The sequence below is a fragment of the Microplitis demolitor genome, chromosome 7, assembly GCF_026212275.2.
Source record: "Microplitis demolitor isolate Queensland-Clemson2020A chromosome 7, iyMicDemo2.1a, whole genome shotgun sequence".
NCBI classification, from domain to species: domain Eukaryota; kingdom Metazoa; phylum Arthropoda; class Insecta; order Hymenoptera; family Braconidae; genus Microplitis; species Microplitis demolitor.
In genome coordinates, this window is record NC_068551.1 from 21,832,164 (window position 1) to 21,851,773 (window position 19,610).

General features: G+C 30.0%; 1 protein-coding gene across 2 annotated transcripts; it reads left to right on the top strand.

The window, feature by feature from the left end:
- Positions 1-2,716: 2,716 nt before the first annotated feature.
- LOC103569487 (calcium uptake protein 3, mitochondrial) lies at positions 2,717-19,308 on the top strand. 2 transcript variants are annotated; one of them, XM_008546806.3, is made up of 11 exons: positions 2,717-3,145; positions 13,951-14,092; positions 14,218-14,328; positions 15,219-15,266; positions 16,200-16,282; positions 16,533-16,595; positions 17,751-17,864; positions 18,130-18,243; positions 18,314-18,695; positions 18,773-18,930; positions 19,014-19,308. In XM_008546806.3, exons 1-11 carry the CDS (start codon positions 2,936-2,938, stop codon positions 19,080-19,082), a joined length of 1,494 nt encoding a protein of 497 aa, XP_008545028.1. In that variant the 5' UTR covers positions 2,717-2,935; the 3' UTR covers positions 19,083-19,308. The 2 variants fall into 2 exon arrangements, with proteins under 2 accessions (XP_008545028.1, XP_008545029.1); XM_008546807.3 differs by lacking the exon at positions 16,533-16,595 and having other exon boundaries at positions 2,720-3,145.
- The last annotated feature ends 302 nt before the right edge of the window (positions 19,309-19,610 follow it).

The following is a 19,610-nucleotide window of genomic DNA, read 5'->3' on the forward strand; positions in this document are numbered from 1 at the left end:
TGTTATAATACACCACCGGAAATCACAGATGCTTGAGATATAAAACAAAACACCAGAGTGGATATCCAGACACCGTTTATCCAGCGAATCCGTGTGCTATAAGACATTGAGATACGTTTTCCGCCATTAAAAAGAAGTCTATGTTATAGTTGTTTGTTTATTTGTTTGGTTTTTTGTTAGCGGCAACTTGCGGACGTTTTTTTCACAAACGATAATTATTTTTGCAAAAGATAGAAGAGCCCAGAAGGATAATATGTTGCACACACAAGTGGATTGCCCGCTTTATCGCGGCTAACGATTATGACCAGGACGCGTAAACTCTCTGGGCTCGTTATGTCCTGGCAGCCCCGCATATACAAGAGAATGCTTTACTTCTCTTCTAACAACGTAACGAGACGCTAACTGAATGGATCGTCAAACAGGTAACCAACTAACAGCTAACATTACGAATTACCACGTTACAACCTTTACCTTATGGATTTAAAACCAACTTATTATTCCTACACGCAACACACGTCTGCTCTGTTTCAAAAAATTAACTCGCTCAAAAACCCGCTCGGGTTTTTCGCTTTATTTTTTTAGCTGTTTCTTTGGTCCGTTCCCTGAAGCCGCAAATTATCGAGTGTCACTTATCATTTTATAAGGTGATTTACATCGAGGTAATATATGAATGTAGACAATTATCCATAGGTACCGGTATCATTACTGCCCGAGGCGTTGAATTTATATTGCTCGAGGTTCAATACGATTATATTCCTTATAGACGCAGTAGATCATTTATTCCGTACTGTAATATGTTATTGATATGTAATAAATTTTCCAATAACATAGTTATAACGATATTTTTTTTACTTTAGCTCCAGCAAAACTAGAAACTTGCTTAAATTAAAGAGAAATAATACTCGGAATAATAACATGAGCAAAAAGTATAATTATGGTCGGTAAATGAGCCGGGTAAATGCTGCTAAATGGTTATTGGATCAATCTGAGGGATGGAAAATATAACGGTTACAATTTTCTGAGAGTTATGCCAGTTTTTGATCACTTCTTAGACTACTCATTGGAGTCAGATAAGGAATTGGAAAATTAACACCAGAAATTGGTGAGAAAATTTGAAAAAACGATTGATTTTCTGAGGATCCAGTAACTCTGTGATTTAAAATTGAAATCAAAATTTTTTACTATGGTGATTTGATTAAATTTCGTTCAAAAGTAGCAATCCACCTGGGTCGAAAAATAACTAGACTATATTAGATCTAATTGGTCTGTATTTGAACTAGTTGATCTGTTTTTGAATTTTTACGAAAACTTTAAGCTGTTTTTGATCTAAAGATAATCAGAAACAAACTAAAAAATAAATAATAGACAGGAATAGTCTAATTTTGAGAAAAGGACTAATTTTGATCTACAGATGATCCAAACTGGACTAAAAATGACTGAAAGTAATATAAATGAGGAATATTACGGGAAAAACCCGATTAAATTTCCATTGTTAATTGAATACAAGAAAAAAGTCAAAGTGAATAGAAAAAACTCAAAATTAGTATTTTACTTAAAAAATCTGTATCGAAAACGACCAGCCTGGTACCTGATGACGTTTCTTCAAATTCCTCATAATAAATACTCGGTAGAAAAATTAAAAATAATAATCATGTAAATAATCCCGTAAGTGTCTTATCACGACTGTTTATTGCAGAATTAACCGTAAACATTAGTTACACACAAGTCTTTATATAAATCTATATAAGTATATTTTGATAGCTCGGTTTGCATTCAGAGAATAAAATTAAAGCTCTCTGACGAATAAATATATAATTTATAACGATATTGTATTCAAATGAGTAACCGAAATATGGCCCCGTGTAAGATCGAGAGAGATGCGAGCAACTGATAAACTAAAACATTCAGCCCGATTTTTTTCTCGTTTTAGCAGATAAAAAATCCACCAGCCTACTCGACATCCAGATAAACTATCTTACATTTATCAAAGCAAAATAAATGATTAACAAAACAAAAGTATCCGGATCTCATACGGGAGAGTTTGGAAAATTTTTTCGGATTTTTCCCAGTTTTCAGTGGCTGCAGTCAGTATGACTCGCGTAGGGTAACAACAAATAGTCATAATTATCCTTAGGGTTTTCCTTTTAAGAAATAATTGGCCTTGAAAGTTCATTGTACGGATTATGACTCGTAGATATCTGTTGCATGTACTTTCTATCACGATGTAATGGTAATTAATCGACTATTACGTTCGATCGATCAGGACTAGTTTATGTCCACACTTCTGGAATGTCCTCACCCAGGATACAAAATAATAAACCAACCGCCGGCGCCCTTTTATTTATAATTTTCGAGCCTTTTTATTTAGATTAATTTTTTTATAACACGGAAGTGCCATTAAATAACCGTAATCATCAAACTTTTAAGTCTCCGCATGCCTAGTTTCTGATAAAAATAAAAAATAAAATATCTGAAAATTGTCAGCTTGAAAGAGAAAATAAAATAATATTTTATTTCTATTTATAAACATGGACATAGACATGGAAAATAAGTTTAAATATTAATCAGTAATTGCCTCAACGATTAAGAGGTCACAAGTTGATATTAAATTTGACATAGTAAATATATGTAGTGATTAGTACAAGAATAACTCGATAAAAATTTCAAGAGAAGCAAACATTTTCTCTATACTACCTCAGCGCTGTTCCTCAGTGTATTGAGGATTGAGGAAAACGACAATTTGTTTCTATAGATATCTACATATCGTCAGTCTAAATCTATTTATAAACCCAACATGTTCAAGTGGTATTAGTAGAGTTTATATATTTATATAAAGACATTCGGTACGTTTAGTACGCGCGCGCAAACAGAGTTCACATCGTTTTCCAACAACACTCAGCACCACTAGCTATCGTGTCGGTATTGCGCCACAAATATGGCGAATATCACGAGACGTTTATTCCGACCGCTCAAAAATAGTTACAGCAACATTGTTAACAGTAATTACAGTTTTAAAACTAACCACAATGTTATTAAATTTATAAAAACAAGTGCTGGGTTGATTGCCATCGGTGGCATTGTATTATACGCTGGAAAAAAATATCACAGTGTCAATGTCGTCTATGCAGCAGCTCGACCACGCAAGGTAACTTTCTTGTATCCAGTTTTACCGGAAAACGTCTTGTCTTTTTACATTTTTTTTATCATTTATCTTATCACAATTTTAAATTTACTATTATCATATATTTATCTGCGTTATGTGGATTAATATTCTCTTTATCAGCTAATTATTGCTTTGCAATTATTGTACTTGGACAAAAAAACAATCCATACAATCTTACATTGATAATGATTTGATTTTTCACCGTTATGCGCGCGCAGGACACGTGATAAGACGTTTTCAAATCAACCGTTTCAATCATTTATTTAAAGATTATCACGCACATATATTCATAATAAATTACACGAAAAAAAAAAAAAAATCTTTCTAGATAACAGATAAGGGTGATTAAGTATTCTAATGGGGATTTCTTTCGGAAGGAAAATTCATTAATGTCTTTTCTGATAGAATCTCCTCTACAATCTCAACACGGCTATAAAAACCTATTACACATATATTTTTGATATGTCTTTTCGAATGACGACAACCTTTTGGAATTCAACGAGAACATGAAAAAATCATTTTCTACATGGAATTGTTGTTGTTATTATAAATGTTTTTTTTTTTTTAACCGCAACAGGTTGTAATTTACTGTATTTTCCTTTTGATGTTTAAACTGCTGGTTACTTTACGCCGCCGGGTGGTCGATAGAAGGAAGTCGTTAATTAGCGTACTGGCTCTGAATTTTCTTTGTCGGTTTGTTAAGGCTCTACATTTTTAGTTTACTCAAATGCATAAATATCAATATATGTACATATATAACAGACTAAATCTCTAAAATATAATTTATACAAATGCCACCTTATCAGTGTTTCCGAAACATTAAATTTAAAAATGACATACGCACCTAAATTTATATTTTTTTACTCTAAAATGTCAATCACTGAATCGAGTCTCGTATCTGGGTCACGAACCTTTTACTAATAACCTCTCGTAATATTTTGTCCCATTAGCGTCAGTCAGTGCGTCAAATTTTATCAGTTTAATTCCATTAACGGCTAATTGTTTTATGGGTAGACTATTAATTGCGTTATTTCGAAATAAAAACAAATTAAATTTAAAACCGATGATTTATTATCACAGTCAAGGTGACAGCGAGTTTAATTTCACAACCCAATAAATTTCCCGAAAAAGCCAATATGTTAATCTAAATTTAAATCAAAATTAATCATCGTCCTACGCAAAGAGATGTGTTGAATAAAAATGCGACCTCAAGTTATCAAATAAAGACACTAACTCAATGAAATGTTGACCAGTGCATCCCACTTGCCACCCAGCTAATGCAAAGATAGTAATGGCGCCTGTCTACTTTACTTTTATTTTATTACTACTCGAAAGAATTTTTCGAATGACATGGGTAAATTATCACACTCAAGACTCAAGGCTCATAAACCATCTCAAAAGAAACCATCCACATACAATGTATATATTTATATACAAGTATATAAAATTAGTTGTCAATGGGTTATTGACATTAACAGCATCGCTCATATACAAATTGATTTCAATTAGAGTTCATAACGACTAGAAATAAAAATAAAAAAAAATTATTGAAGGCTTTAAAGAGATTGTTGATACATTAGAGTCCATAATAACGAGTGCCACGTCTTCCACGTGGGTGGGAATGATATAAACCCCCTCGTACATCGGTTTTCTTTGTCTTGTATACATTTGTCATTATCCTTTTTATTTTAGTTCAAAGCTTTCTCTCTCTCGGTCTCTCATTTCATTTTATTTCTCAACTCATCATCCAAGAGGCGCAAAGTAAAACGAGAGGAATTAAATGGAATATACGTGTTGCTCTGATTTAAGATCTCAACCGACTCCTAATTGGCTTGTGATATAAATCATCATTTTTACATCAACTTTTATTGTGGATAGAAGCAATTACTTTATGCGGAAGGGCTAAAATATAATAATAATAATGATGATGATAAGTATCAAAAAAAAAAAAAAAGTCGCGAGTGGAAGACACGAAGGGGAGAGATAGGGCGCGAAAAAACTTCATATAAATTTGCCTGATTATTAAATTTTATTTCCTATAAATTATTTGTGTTTTTTAATGATTCCATTCGTTAGTTTAGAGTTTATTTCTTTTTTTTTTTTTTTTTGAATACGCGAAAGAACACGGTGGTAAAGATATATGAGACATTTATAGGAATCAATGAATTGAAATACGCGATAAATAATAATTATTAAGTGCGATTTAATATGTTAAGTCACGCGTGTAACACATTTTAGTAATTTATTAAATATTTATTTCAGTAATTATAGTTTATTTAAATATATACTATATCTATAAGTTACCGATGTCTATTTAAATAAAATCAATCATCTTTGTCTGGTTAAAAAATAATTAAATAGACGTTATTAATTTAAGATTATAATAAATTTATCATTGTATCGACTAATAAAATTGAAATATTATTTTTTGTGTAGAAAGCAGTGCCACCCAAAGTTATCGTAAATAATATCATCTTTCTTTTTTACCGTATAGATTCTAAGGTCCCTAAAAAGAGGCACCATAGTTTTTTTTTAATATCTAAAACTGCTTAAAATCCGCCGCACCGCATCGCGATATATGAAAGAGAATTTAAAATCGTTAAACACGCCGTCGATCCTCTATATCTACTGTAAAATATAAATATACATATATATATGAGCGACGACTTTGTATCTATATACCTTCACTCTGTGATTCATTATTTTTTCGGTTGCCCTTTGCACCAACGGTTTGACAATATATATGTATTTATATATATTTATTGAGGATTTTTTGAACTTTTTGTCGATCCCACGCTACTGTACATTTATATTTATGTATACTTTTATTTTAAAAATTTATTTTTTTTTAATTTTCAAAGGCAATTATTAATAATGATCAAAAATATTAAAAATTTATTCCAAAAACCCGTCAAGTTTTTTTGGACTTTGATTATTTTATAAAATTGAGAAAAAATAAATGAATAAATTAATTTTAACTCAGTCTACTCTATTTCTATATTAAAACTTTGACGAAAAAAAAAAAAGGCGAAGAAAAAATAATTTTGAGAACAAAAGGATGTAGGAAAAAAAAGATAAGGGAAAATTGGTTGGAATTTACTTCAAACGGATTAAAGTGGAATTTTAAATTGGAATGTTTTCTAGCTCGGGACACACGGAGATTAGAAAATAAGACGGTTGTATTTTTTTAATTTTATTTCTGAGGGGTAGATACAAGACATTCTTTAGTGACAAAGAACTCAATAAAGACGTAAATTCGATAACTAAATACTTTTTGGTCTTGTGTTAACAAAAACTAAATATTCATGTTTAAATAAATAAAATAAAAAAAGGCCATAATTTAAACGTCATTAGTGTGTCGTTTAAAGTGGGTATAAAATAAACAAAAATTTTTAAACAAATAAATAAAATAAAATTGCTTTATTATTATTCTCATGGAATAATTTAAAAAAGTTTATAATAGTGACCTGGAGCCACAGGATCTAGTGAATTTAGACATCTTATTCTGCGAAGAAAAAAAAGAAACTGAGACACTATCGTGGAGGTCGGTGCGGTCCGATGACACATTGCCATCGCGATAAAGTCAAAATATTGTTTAAAAATTTTTTAAAATATATCATATCACCTTTTTTTTCATTTTTTTTTTTTTTTTCAGCTCCGTTTCCTTTTTTCATACTTTTAAATAAATTTTTAGTTAACTTTGCCGTTTCGGGAAGAATATGTGACGTGCGTAGCGATAGTAAAGACCGATTGAATACCGTTCCGCCTTCGATAAAGAACACATGTAATTTGGGATAAACGATATATATAACACGAGGTTTGAGAAAATGAAAGGATGCTGCACGCGATGTATCGTGAAAGACTATAAGTAGACATTTAAATTTTCAATTTTACCTTTCGCGAATTATATATACATACATATATATGTGCGTTATATTTTTCTCAAGTCGTTGACTGTGCCGACCAATTTTCGACTCACTAAATCAGACAAGCCCGTTTGGTTGGTGCGAAGACTTTGATCATCACCGCAGATAACACAAGTAAGAGATCAGATATATATTGTTATATATATTATTAAACATATATATATTATATTCTGCAGCAGCCACCGTCTGATTTGAATTTCTATTCAATTTTAAAACTCAAACTGATTTAAGATCCTGATACATTTAAATAATATATGGGTATATATTATATATTATGTATGTAAATGCCTTTGATTTAATTTTTCCCGCGCGGCGACGGTAATTAATTTAGAAAAGGTATCTATCGACACGTCTACTATTTAATAATGAAAATATTTTGATAGAACCTGGCACCATAGTGTTAACCCCGACATCCATCACGCGGTTTCGGGAGGAATTAATTCGGCTTTAAAATGAAAAATAGAAAATTTCGTCAACTTCTGTTTGGGTGGGTTATATAGAACCGATGGTTAATTTAAAAAACAGTGCGGCAATGTCTCTATTATCCGAAATATATACGTGAAATAAAAACCATCACCACAGGTGGTATATATGGATACAGATATATATGAATTTGTGTAACTTTTTTCTATATAAAAAATTTGTGCCCCATGGATTTAATATTATGAATAATAAGCGATGGAGTTAATGTTTAAATTATAAATATTCGTGTTTTTTTACAGAAATATCTCATCACAATCTGTGTCAACAGTATTACAAAGTCGTTAAGTAAAAATTATCACACATTAGTTGTGAAATTCTTAAACTTAATAATTTATTGTTTAATTTTATTATCATTTTAATTTATTATAATTATCGTCTGTTAAATCGATCGTAAAACATTCTGTAAAAATTGTTTACAACATTACCAAAAATTTTATTATCTCGAGCTGATATTATTCAAATTTATATGTTTTACTATTTAATAAAAAATAAATTAAGTAAACAAGATATTCCCTTGTTATGTGGGCTCGGTTCTGTTGTTTTTATTTATTTTTAAGTTTGTACCGGAAATTCTTTAACACTTCTTAAGATCGTGTCGCCGGAAAAGTTTATGTCCCTACTGAACATTGAACTGAATCGTTTCGACTAATGTCTTCTCTTTTTACTAAAATTATTGTTATTACTATCGCTTTTATTTTTTTATTTATTCTGGGAATAGACGATTTAAATTTATAAAAAAGTATCCTTTACTATTTTTAAAACGGTGTAATTTTAAGTTAAAAAAAATACTGAAATTCGAAACGGTGTACGAGATATTTTTTTAAATTTTGTTTTAATAGAAATAAATTTTAAAAAGAAATAAATGTGAATGGACAAGTTATTACGCTAATAAGAGACGTTAGGGTGAATATTATTATGCTAAATCTCGGCCGGAATTTTTGGGCGTCATGTTGATCGTGCTAAAGTGATGTAGAATAACCAGCTTGCAGTCGACGAGGCGCGAAATAAGATAGACAGGTGTAAAAAACTAAAAAAACACCGAGTGCAATCGGCGAGAAATAAAAGCAGGTTGGCATAAGAATATCAAGTAGAAAACATGACAATCCGATAAAATTTATTCAATTTTTCGGCTTACCAACGGATTATTTTAAATACTTTAAATGGACGAAAAAAAAAAAAATGGAAAAAAACTTTTCATTTAAATTCATTATTTTCGTCACTCTCAATTATTCGTAAATTATTAAATTTAATGTTCAATCCCCTCTTCTTGCGGCTAATTAGCACAAATTTTTCGCTCGTAAAAGTAAAACAGTAAAATTGTTCAGAGTGAATTTATAAGTATAGTATGCAAATGAAAGCTCTGAAAAAACCTAAATTTGACCAGATTCGCGTTGACAGCCTTTATATTTAACCCAACGTCTGTTTGAAGTGTCTATTACTGTGTATACCTTCGGAATCTATATATTTTTTACCAATTTTACTTTATTTTACTCCCATCAACATGATAATTTTATTTTTTATCTCCCTCAAATACCTGATACTCGAAACTTTATTTAATTTTGCATTGAAATATTTTTTTTTACGGATGTAAATTAAAATAATAAATTTTTTAATCAAGATGTTCAGTAAAATAAATAATTAAAGGTACTGTATGCTGAAGGATAATTATAATACATAAAAAAAACCCTTCTGTAAGTGGGGATCTAATGTAAGCCCACTCAGAATTTAATAAAGATATAATTTTAGCAAAGGCTAATAAACCGTATCATCGATTAATCTCTATGCTTCCAAAACAAACTTAGGGGCGGAACTAAATATTAACCAATAGATATATCATGCCCCAAAGAGAGTATACTGAAGTTGTCGATTCTCGATTTAGTGCCGGGGAAAAAACAAGAAGAATTTCATTTACAATAAAAACCTAAAATAAAACTAAAAAGCCTTGATGTTAAAAAATAAAAAAATAAGTTCTTTAGTTTAAAACAACATTGAATTCTCGTATACTCTCGAGAGTGGAAAAAGTCGACAAGATACAAAACCAGTTATCTCTTTTCCTTGATACCTCAATGAGATAACCAAAGAATCACAGAGTTACATACAAATAATAGTAACTAACGTGGATGTATGTACCTCACGTAGATGCTAAAATACTCGGATGTATAAACTCGTAAGATTTTACGAATCGGGGTAAAGAAAACGCGGCACACTCTGACGACACCACAATAAAGTGATGTTATTTGCGAAAAAAGACAAGTATGGACATATAGCGTAGCAAAGTAACAACTACACGATCAGACTCTTTATCAATGCAAGTGAACCAGGTACAACCTGAGTCTGTGGCTCTCAGGTAGAGACCTGTACCATATAAACAGAACAAGACGTACTTGTACACGGAATGGGACCAAGTGTGCAGACACTCGCGAGACGCCAGGACCCTGCAGTGTAACTGCTCTGCCGTATTTAACAAATCGCAAATCTTTTATTCACTCTTCTCTCACTCTCATTTACTTTTAAACTTTTTTCTCAAACTTTACCCGGTTCTTTTTTTAACATGTCTCGACAAGCCAGAGAGTCGTTACCAGTTTTCGACGCCTCCGGGTGCGGGAGCATACTCCACCCTTTCTCACTCTCAACTTGCTCAACTCATTCTCGTTTAAGCCTCTTTCGGACCAATCGATAAGACACTTTACCCTTTTTATTCACTCTCTTATTTTTTAATTCTACTCCATCATCGATTTCAGCCAGAAAAAAATCCACTTGTGACTTTAAATTACTTATACCTTTTTTAAGCTTCATTCATTACTTAAATTTCTCACTGTCAACACTTTAAATTATTTTCGCTCAAAAGTCCTCAGCAATTAAGTCGCTAAATAAATAATTGATAACAGATAAATAAATTAATATATATAATGAAGTTGACAAGGCGTCTATTGTCAGCAATAAAAATATTGCCTTCATTATAAATAGCATGTAAGGGACATTGACAGTTTACAAGTAAATAACATCGTACATTACTCCGATTAAATAAAATGAATATATTCCAATGACATTGCAATTCAATTTTCATCCTCGTACATAATATACCGTCCATAAATATATATATACATATACATACACATATACGCACTTGAAATTAATGTATCTAGCACTTGGTACGTGTATATATATTTTATATTATCATTTAACATTACTCAGGCATCGTCTTTATTACCGAGTTTTAGCTTGACGAGCCGCTGAAGTGACTAATGGATCTTGAATGATACTTTTATATTTTATAATCCCCAAGGAAATCTTCATCACTATCCCGTTCATTAATAAAAAAGATCTTAAATAAAAAAAATTACTACAAACAAAAAAAAATTCCTAAAGATCAAAGATCAATTTGCATACAGGACAATAAATCTTACTTGGACCTGTGATTATCGGATTACTAAAAATTCCAGCCCTAAAGGCCCGATATATGTCTACATATATGTATATGTATATGAAAATTTTTTGTGTTTATTTATCTGATCTTTAGAAAAAGCTGAACGAGGCAATTGATTGAAATATATATGATATATATACGGGGTGTGTAATTTAGTGTAACAAAATATTATTAAGTGCTGGTGGAATTTTTTATAAAGGAATCAATTTAAATAAATCGTTATTATAAATATTTTGAGTTATATTATCGAGTTATCACGTTCACACTTAAATATTATAAAAAGGTGAGCACGTAAGTACGTACCCGCGAATCCAAGTCATTATTTATAATACCGATGAATAATAATCTCACACCGGCAGTCTGCCGTATAGGCGCACACGCAAAATTTATATTATAATGCCAAATATTATATATTATATTAACGTTTGTATATAATATCCCGAATTGCCAAAGGTGATTTTTAAAATTCATTACCCTCTCAAATTTTAAATTCAATTATTCGTACTGCTTTCCTTTGATTTATCAGTGCAATCATCAAAAACAAATAAACCGAAAATATAAATCCCGGCTTTTTTTTTTTAATTTTTTTTCGCTTTTATTTTACGGACATATATATTATATATATTTTTGACTAATCCCCCATGCAATCTGTTAATTTCACGGCTGATTAGAAGACTAAACTTATTTATTCCTATACAGCCAATTAGCTGAACCATAAATTACAAAATCAAGAGCTCGGAAATAGAATATATTATTTTTATCTAATAAACATTTATAAATTTAATTTAATATTTAAATTCAAATGTTAAGTGGAAAAAATATACTTTTTTTTTTTTTTTAAATAAATAAATCAAATATTTTAAAAAGAAAGGCCTTGGATAAATAAATGTATGAGATGATTATCTCAAGAGTGATTATTTAAAGTCAGTTGTCACGTGTCTTTGTTTTGGTAATAGTTTAGTGAAGGTGCAAGTTGAGTGTGATCAAGGTAAAAGTCTTTGTAAGTCGTGTAGTTAAAAAGTAGCACATGCCAGTGGCCTCACACTCAACAGAATAAAACTATACTCTGACAACGGGTTCGTCGAATTGAGAGGGTTGATTTTATCAGCGGCATCGTCTTGTTTTAAGTTATTTCTTTACTCACATACATGTTAATGTATTACATGTACCAGTCGATTACCAATGATACGATTCCATCTAAAAGATATATCAACTAACGTGGGTGATTATTAAAATACCAGACCACCCATGTCTATAATTTTCACTTTACGAAAATGGTAATTTAAAATTTTTTTTTTAAATTTAAATTTCCGCGCCGAAAAATTTGAATTGATTTCGGTATAATTAGGACTAATTGCTCTGTATTTGAACTAGTTGATCTGTTTTTGAATTTTTACGAAAATTTTAAACTTTTTTTGATCTGAAGACAATCAAAAACAGACTAAAAAATAAATAATAGACAGGAATAGCCTAATTTTGAGAAAAAAAAACTGATTTTGATCTACAGTTAAAAGTAAAATTTTAGTGACAAAGTAATTGCGATAAAACACTTCCTGTAGGGAGAACAAAAATTAGAGAAGACGGTGGGAGTTGAGAAAGCGATTTATCGATTAGTCGACGGGGGCTGGTAAAATACACGTGTTATCTTTATATTTAAATTAGAAGAGAGGAATAATTAATTCGTGGAGGTTTTTTTAAAATAATTAATATATAATAATTTGTCTGTTGTCATAGAAAAAGTGAGAAAAAAAAATTTATTGACTTGGGTTATCATAAATAACTCCCATTAACCTTGTGGAAGTTTGTTACCGAGTGGTGTCTCATACCAACAAGTTTTTGAATATTTTGCATTATTTGTTGGTCGACTTTTATTATTATATTTGATCTCACCGTGTGGTGTTATGTGTTTTATATGTTATATGTTGGCGCCCCTCGGTGCGCTCGTTAGCTCCCAGAGCGATCGTTTCGACAACCAAACTGGCGCTTCCGTGCGTGTTTAAATTCAATTTAAACGCACGTAACACGTTTACGCGAAAAACACATTAACGGATTTTTAAAAATATTATAATTTTTAAAAATAAAACTACTACTACTTTAACTGGGTACAAAAAAAAACATTTTTCTTAAATAAAACAAAATTAAAATTAAATAAAGACCACAAGGTCGAATATATAAATTTTTATATTTAATAATAAAAATTTTTTTTGAATATTTAAATAAAATATTATCGTAAATAAAATTAAATTGACGGTAAAAATTTCAACTAAAAATTTTTTTATTATTTTATCTAATAATTTTTAAATAAAATTTTATTATCCTCATTTTTTAAAAAAGTCTCTTAAATAAATAAATTATTAAAAATTTATTTTAATTGATAGTCAAAAGAAGTTTCTTCGTAGTAGGCCCTGTTGAGTTGTCGAATCGATCAACGCACATTACTTTAACTTTGACCAATACACTCACACCAATCTCAAAGATCCGCACCTGAGAAATTAATCTCAGGAATTACGCGTCCTATCTTGTATTGAGAAGACAGTGGAGGCTAGTAGTCTTAAACTACGACACTTTCTGCCAGGGATCCAGGGACCTTCCTCAGAGCAAATTGAGTTATGAAAACCCAGTCAGTGGCTCCGCCGTGCGGTTCGAAGAAACAATTCACCCATACAGCGGTCTATCTTATATTCAAAATTACACGAGCAAGACCACTTGCGAGAAGATTTTCTCGGCACTCTTTATCGCTTCTCTATCTATTCAATATAATTTTCTCAAAAATTCCTCGACATCTGACCTCAGACTTGATGGGTATAATTTTTACTCCAAACATAATTTAGATAAAAAATTTTTAAAATTTATATCTACTGTTATATTAAGTACCCATTTTCTCATTTACTACGCGAGCTCCCGAGATCACTGATTAGTAAAATTACATACAAAGAAAATACTTTTTACAGCGCGAGGATGAACTTCCCAAGGCGGTTAAATTGACTATGAGAGAGAGAAGATTTATCAAGTTCGCGTCGGTAGAATTCAATGGGCAGCTATATATGACACCTCAAGACTTCCTTGACAGCATCGTCGAGTGCGAGCCCAGACGTAAGTAATCTAATTGTTTACTTTATTCATCTTTCATTAACTCATTTGCGCGTAATTTATGATAGATGTTCAAAAAAAGTATAATCATAAACCTTGAAGTAAAAATAATTTTTATATATTTTTAGCTAGATATAAACGAAGAGTTCTCACTAACAAAGATCTTGAAATGATTAAAAATACGACGCCTTTATTGCAACGAGGGAATTCACATATGTTCAGAAATCTCAAAGACAAAGGTATTAACAATAACATCCTTCAATAATAAAAAAAAAATTATTATAATTATTTATATATTTAATTTGAAGTCTCTAAATAAATTATTTTTTTTATCAAAATGACAGAAAATTTTATAAAATTTTTATAATTCAAAATTTGACAATTAAAATATTTAAAAAAAAATCTATAACTGCAGTGAAATTTAATAAAAATTTTAAAAATATTGTAGACAATCCAAAAATTCAAAACTATCGGGAGCACTTGAGAAAACTCAAGAACTATCAGTCATTAAAAAATTTTACAACCTTTTAAAAAAAAAAACTCGTTTTAAATAACTCGTTATAAACATCAGAAAAATGAATCTGACATAAACTCATTTGTAAAATAAATAGCATATCCCTATCCATGATAAATTTATTGCATACTGTTTATGGCGGTTGAATTAACATTACAAGTCGTCAACTAGATTGAAAGTAAGACGTCGTATGTCTATAGGACATCTGTGAAAGTGATTGATGGTTTGACGACCACAAAGAGAGTACAGATCGGTATACAAGCATGTGGATATATATCAAAACACATATGTCAAGAATAAACGCAAATGCGTTTTATTTGCTGAAACTAAACACGGCAATGTGTCATAGACATCAAATGTAAATAAAGATGGACCTAGACTGACATCACGTACACGTCTATAATTTTATTGAGCTACAGGAGTATAAAGTAGAGTGCGACGGGTTTATTGAGCAGGATAAAAATCATTGCGGGTAGAGGCGATCTTTAAATATGACCTTACTCCGCAATTTATTGCGAGTGTAAGAAATTAACGAGTCTTAGTTTGATTATTTATTTTTTTTTTATTATTTATCATTACTATTTTTAATATATACTATTTTTTATTCGGTTTCAGGAATTATTTCTTACACTGAGTACCTGTTTCTCCTGTCCATACTCACGAGTAAGTATCTCAGCAGTATTCTATAGTTAATTTATAGCGCAAATTACTGCGCTAAACAAACTTCGAGACACATCAGTTATCGTATTTCCAATACCCTGATATTAAAACCCGTTTCTGTGTACATTTATCTTTGCGAAAAGATGCTTACTTGTATTATAAACGAGCTTATACCTTGTACATTATATATCAATTGTCTTTTTAACTTTATCATATCTTTATTTTAATTTAATACTAAATAAATATACATTTTATAGATATTTTTATTATGTATTAACTTCCATAATGTCATTACTCGCGATAAATTTATTCCGCAAATTAGTTTTCTTGTGATAATTGAGATTTCATCGATCTCAGTTATTAATTTATACCATCTATTAAATTACTTAAATTCAAATTGCCGTAACTTCCCGCCGAATAAACATATTGGAATAAAAAAAAACTAAATTTTCCAGCTTCTGATCTTGGCTTTTATTTTTCTAATGAATTTACGATCGTAAGAGGGATAAAATTATAAGATAGTTTTTAAATTTAAAAAGTTTCGTTTGATTGCTGACGGGTATAACGGAAACGAATTGACGTAAAAAATATAAATAATTATAAATTGATGGCTGAAAAAATATACATTCGATAAAATTTATTGGATTAGAAAAGAAAATTTTAAAAATAAACATTGAGAGAAAAAGTTAAATTTATCTTACAATAAAGTCTTTAATTTATTTCATCAATGGGGAAGAGTTTGCATTTTAAACTTTGGTGCCTTTTTTTCTGACGTAAATTTTCAAGATAATTTAAATTATACAATTTCTGATACCCATTGAAGGATAAACATTTTAGTTTGAATGAGAAAATAATGAGATCTATAACGAACGACTAACAAAAAATAAATTCCTCATATATAATATATATTATTAATAAACAAATTTAATATTACAGAACCACAAACAGGATTTCGAATCGCATTCAATATGTTTGATACCGATGGGAATGAAATAGTCGACAAAAATGAATTTCTTGTGGTAAGAACTCTGAAGAAATCGTTGCAACCAAACAGTTCAATTTTTTATTTTATTTTATTTCACTTTATTTAATTAAATATAATTCAATTAAGACTGAATTTAATTACCCCGATTTAAAAATGAAAGCTTGTATTTATAGATCCCATCAACAAAATTCACGGATACATTTATTCATTAAAATAAAATAAAACGAATTGTGGGGACGACCAGCACTGTCATTAGTTCTTGCATGAAATTAATTTTTTCACAGATGAGGAAGCTGTTCGGTTCCGGAGTGAAAGATCGTGAGCTCAACGAGACAACTGCACGAGTTGTGAGTTAAAGCCGCGGAATTTAAAACGCTTCGCAACGTGAACGATATAATAATAATAATAACAGCAACAACAACAACAACAATAACTCACAAAGTTTATATTTTAAACATTCACCTATATTTTATCTACATATAAATACATTTATATATATATAAATTAGGTGACGCTACGAAGGAAATTGGATTTTTGCTTTTGAAGACGCTGGAACTTGTAACTTTTAATCGTCTGCTGTGTTTTTACGTGTATGTCTGATAGATCACTTAAATTAAAATTTAATAAGATTCCCTTAAATCTAAACTATTAATCAGCCCAATAATTAACATCTCTAATTGCTTATTACTTACATCAAAATCACAACAAACGCTTTTGTCAAAATTTAATAAACATTTTACACAAGTGAATAAAACAAATCATTGTTCAATATCCGGGTAAAAATATGTGGCCGAAAATACCCAAAAAGACTAAATCTGACCGAAATACCTCCAAATCACAGAATTTTATACAAAAAGACGTAAATTTGACCGAAATCACAGCAAAGTCGTAGAATTTTATTGGAAAAGGTCAAAATCACTCCGAAACTACAGAATTTCATACAAAAAGACGTAAATCTGACCGAAATCATGCTTAAGTCGTCGAATTTTATTGAAAAGGACCAAAATCACGCTGAAATTTTATTATTTTCAAAAAAACAGGTTGAAAATTGGCCGATAATTTGAATCGGCCTATTTTTGGCTTTTATTAAGTCTCATTTTCAGCCAAATTTCGGTCTTATGTTCACTATTCAGGCTTTTTGTCGGCAACAATTCAAAAAAAAAAATTGTATTTTTTTTTTGGCGTGAAATTTTTTTACCCGGGTTATAATCATAAACTAAAAATATTAATTTAAGTAATATTTTAATTTATTTCATTTACTTAAACAAAACAAAAAAAAAACATTGCACAAGCACTCCACATCCGCTTTCCTTTGATTTTACAAAAAAAATAAGCTATTACTCATTACACGCTTTACTAACATTTTTCGTTTGTCTTTTATTTAAACAACTCATATTTATTTATATTTATTTATTTATTTATTAATTGTTTAATTTGATTATAATCATAAATCAAAAAAGCTCATTTTTAATTATATGTTTGCTTTATTCACAAAAAATCAGCTGCAAAAACTAGTTACCCCAAGCGAAGAGATGACACTTGCCATGAAAACAATACTGCGAGACAGCCACGAAAATAGTAATTCATCAAAGAGTGAAAATACATCGAGTTCTTATGTAAGTTCTTCATACACATTTCATCAACAAACTCTACCATCTATGTATGTAACACTTGTTAATTTATTATCGCAGCTAAAAATAAACCCGGTGGATTGATCCCAAACTTTATCATTTTATCAACCCTCTGTGTATTTAATTGTCTATAATTTATTAATTACTCGTATCTTATATTTGTCAGCTCTAATGCCTCCGTAATAAAACTATCTGTCAATAATTTGAATACGATGATTATTAATATATTAATATTTTTTATGTAAAATAGATGGAGAAAATTTTCAGTCACGCGTGGAAAGGAAGACACGGCGGAAATGTTGTAAATTCTACCGATGAATTAGTATCCGATGACAGTGTGGCTCTGCCTCAAGAAAATGACGAAGTAAATTGTTTTTTAAGTTAATCATTGCTTTTAAAAAAATTCTTTTTAAATTTATTTTTAATGTCTTCAGGGACTGCAACGCAGGCACGCGGTAGATACCACGATCATGATTCACTTCTTCGGAAAAGACGGAACCAAGGAACTTAAGTACGATGGGTTTAGACAATTTATGGAAAATCTTCAGCACGAAGTGCTGGAACTCGAGTTTCAGGAATTCAGCAAAGGAAGCGACACTATTTCGGAACTGGACTTTGCTAAAATTTTGCTGCGCTACACGGATTTGGATACTGACGAGTATGATAAATATTTGGGAAGATTATTAGAACGTTCAGAGCGGCATGAAGATATTAATTTTCCAGAGTTTCGACTTTTCTATCAGTTTTTGAATTCTTTAGAAGATTTCGCGATTGCCATGAGAATGTACACTCTTGCTGATCATCCAATTTCCAAAGGTAATTTTTTAACTGAGTGGAATCATCAGAAAAATAAAATTTCAAACTGAAATATTAATTTGATTTTTTTTTTCCAGAGGAATTTAGACGCGCAGTGAAAATCTGCACAGGAACAAACATCCCAATGCACATAATTGAAACAGTTTTCGCAATATTTGACGTAGATGGTGACGGACAATTGTCCTACAAAGAATTTATCGCCATAATGAAAGACCGTCTGCACCGCGGATTCAAAGTAAACAAAAAAAAGCTAATAAACATTTTAAAAAAGTAAATTAAAATCCCAAACTAACTGAACACGTTATTTACTTTTTTCAGACTCAGCCAAGAAACGAAGGATGGGAAAGTTTTAAATTCTGCGTAAAGCAAGAATTGAAAGCACCTTGAAAAATTTATAGACTTGTTTGTTTAAAAGCCTCCGCTGTCTACAGTCATCGAATATTTTCAGTGCCAACATTTATTTATTTTTTAATAAATTTATTTAAGTATTAACTTGAGGAACTAACTGTCAATCCAAAATACTCAATTATAAATTTTAAAAAATTAACTATTAGAAATTTAAATTAACAATTTATGTAAATAATTTAAAATAAATTATAAACTAACTATTTTATTTTATTTACACACTTTTATTGTCATAAAACATGTTTTTACTATCTGTATAGTTATCATCCATCTAATTGTCATCTATTAAATAAATTTATTGCGTAAAAAAAAAACTCTCACATCCTCACATTACAAGTCTTGAGGAAATTCACTGCATTCCTCTTTAAAAGACGTTGATTTAAACCCAGACAAACTATTTTAACAATTAATTGAATTCATTTTTACAATTTATTTAAACCTAATGTCTCTATATCATTTTTTTTTTTTTTCCATTAAATAAATTCATAAAAATTTTTCAAAAAAAAATAT

What these genes read in the sequence shown, in the direction of transcription:
- LOC103569487 (XM_008546806.3), top strand. Translation starts at nt 2,936, where the DNA reads ATGGCGAATATCACGAGACGTTTATTCCGACCGCTCAAAAATAGTTAC. An exon ending in TCTCCTGTCCATACTCACGA is followed by an intron (nt 15,267 to 16,199) that starts GTAAGTATCTCA and finishes TTAATATTACAG; the next exon opens with AACCACAAACAGGATTTCGA. An exon ending in ACAAAAATGAATTTCTTGTG is followed by an intron (nt 16,283 to 16,532) that starts GTAAGAACTCTG and finishes ATTTTTTCACAG; the next exon opens with ATGAGGAAGCTGTTCGGTTC.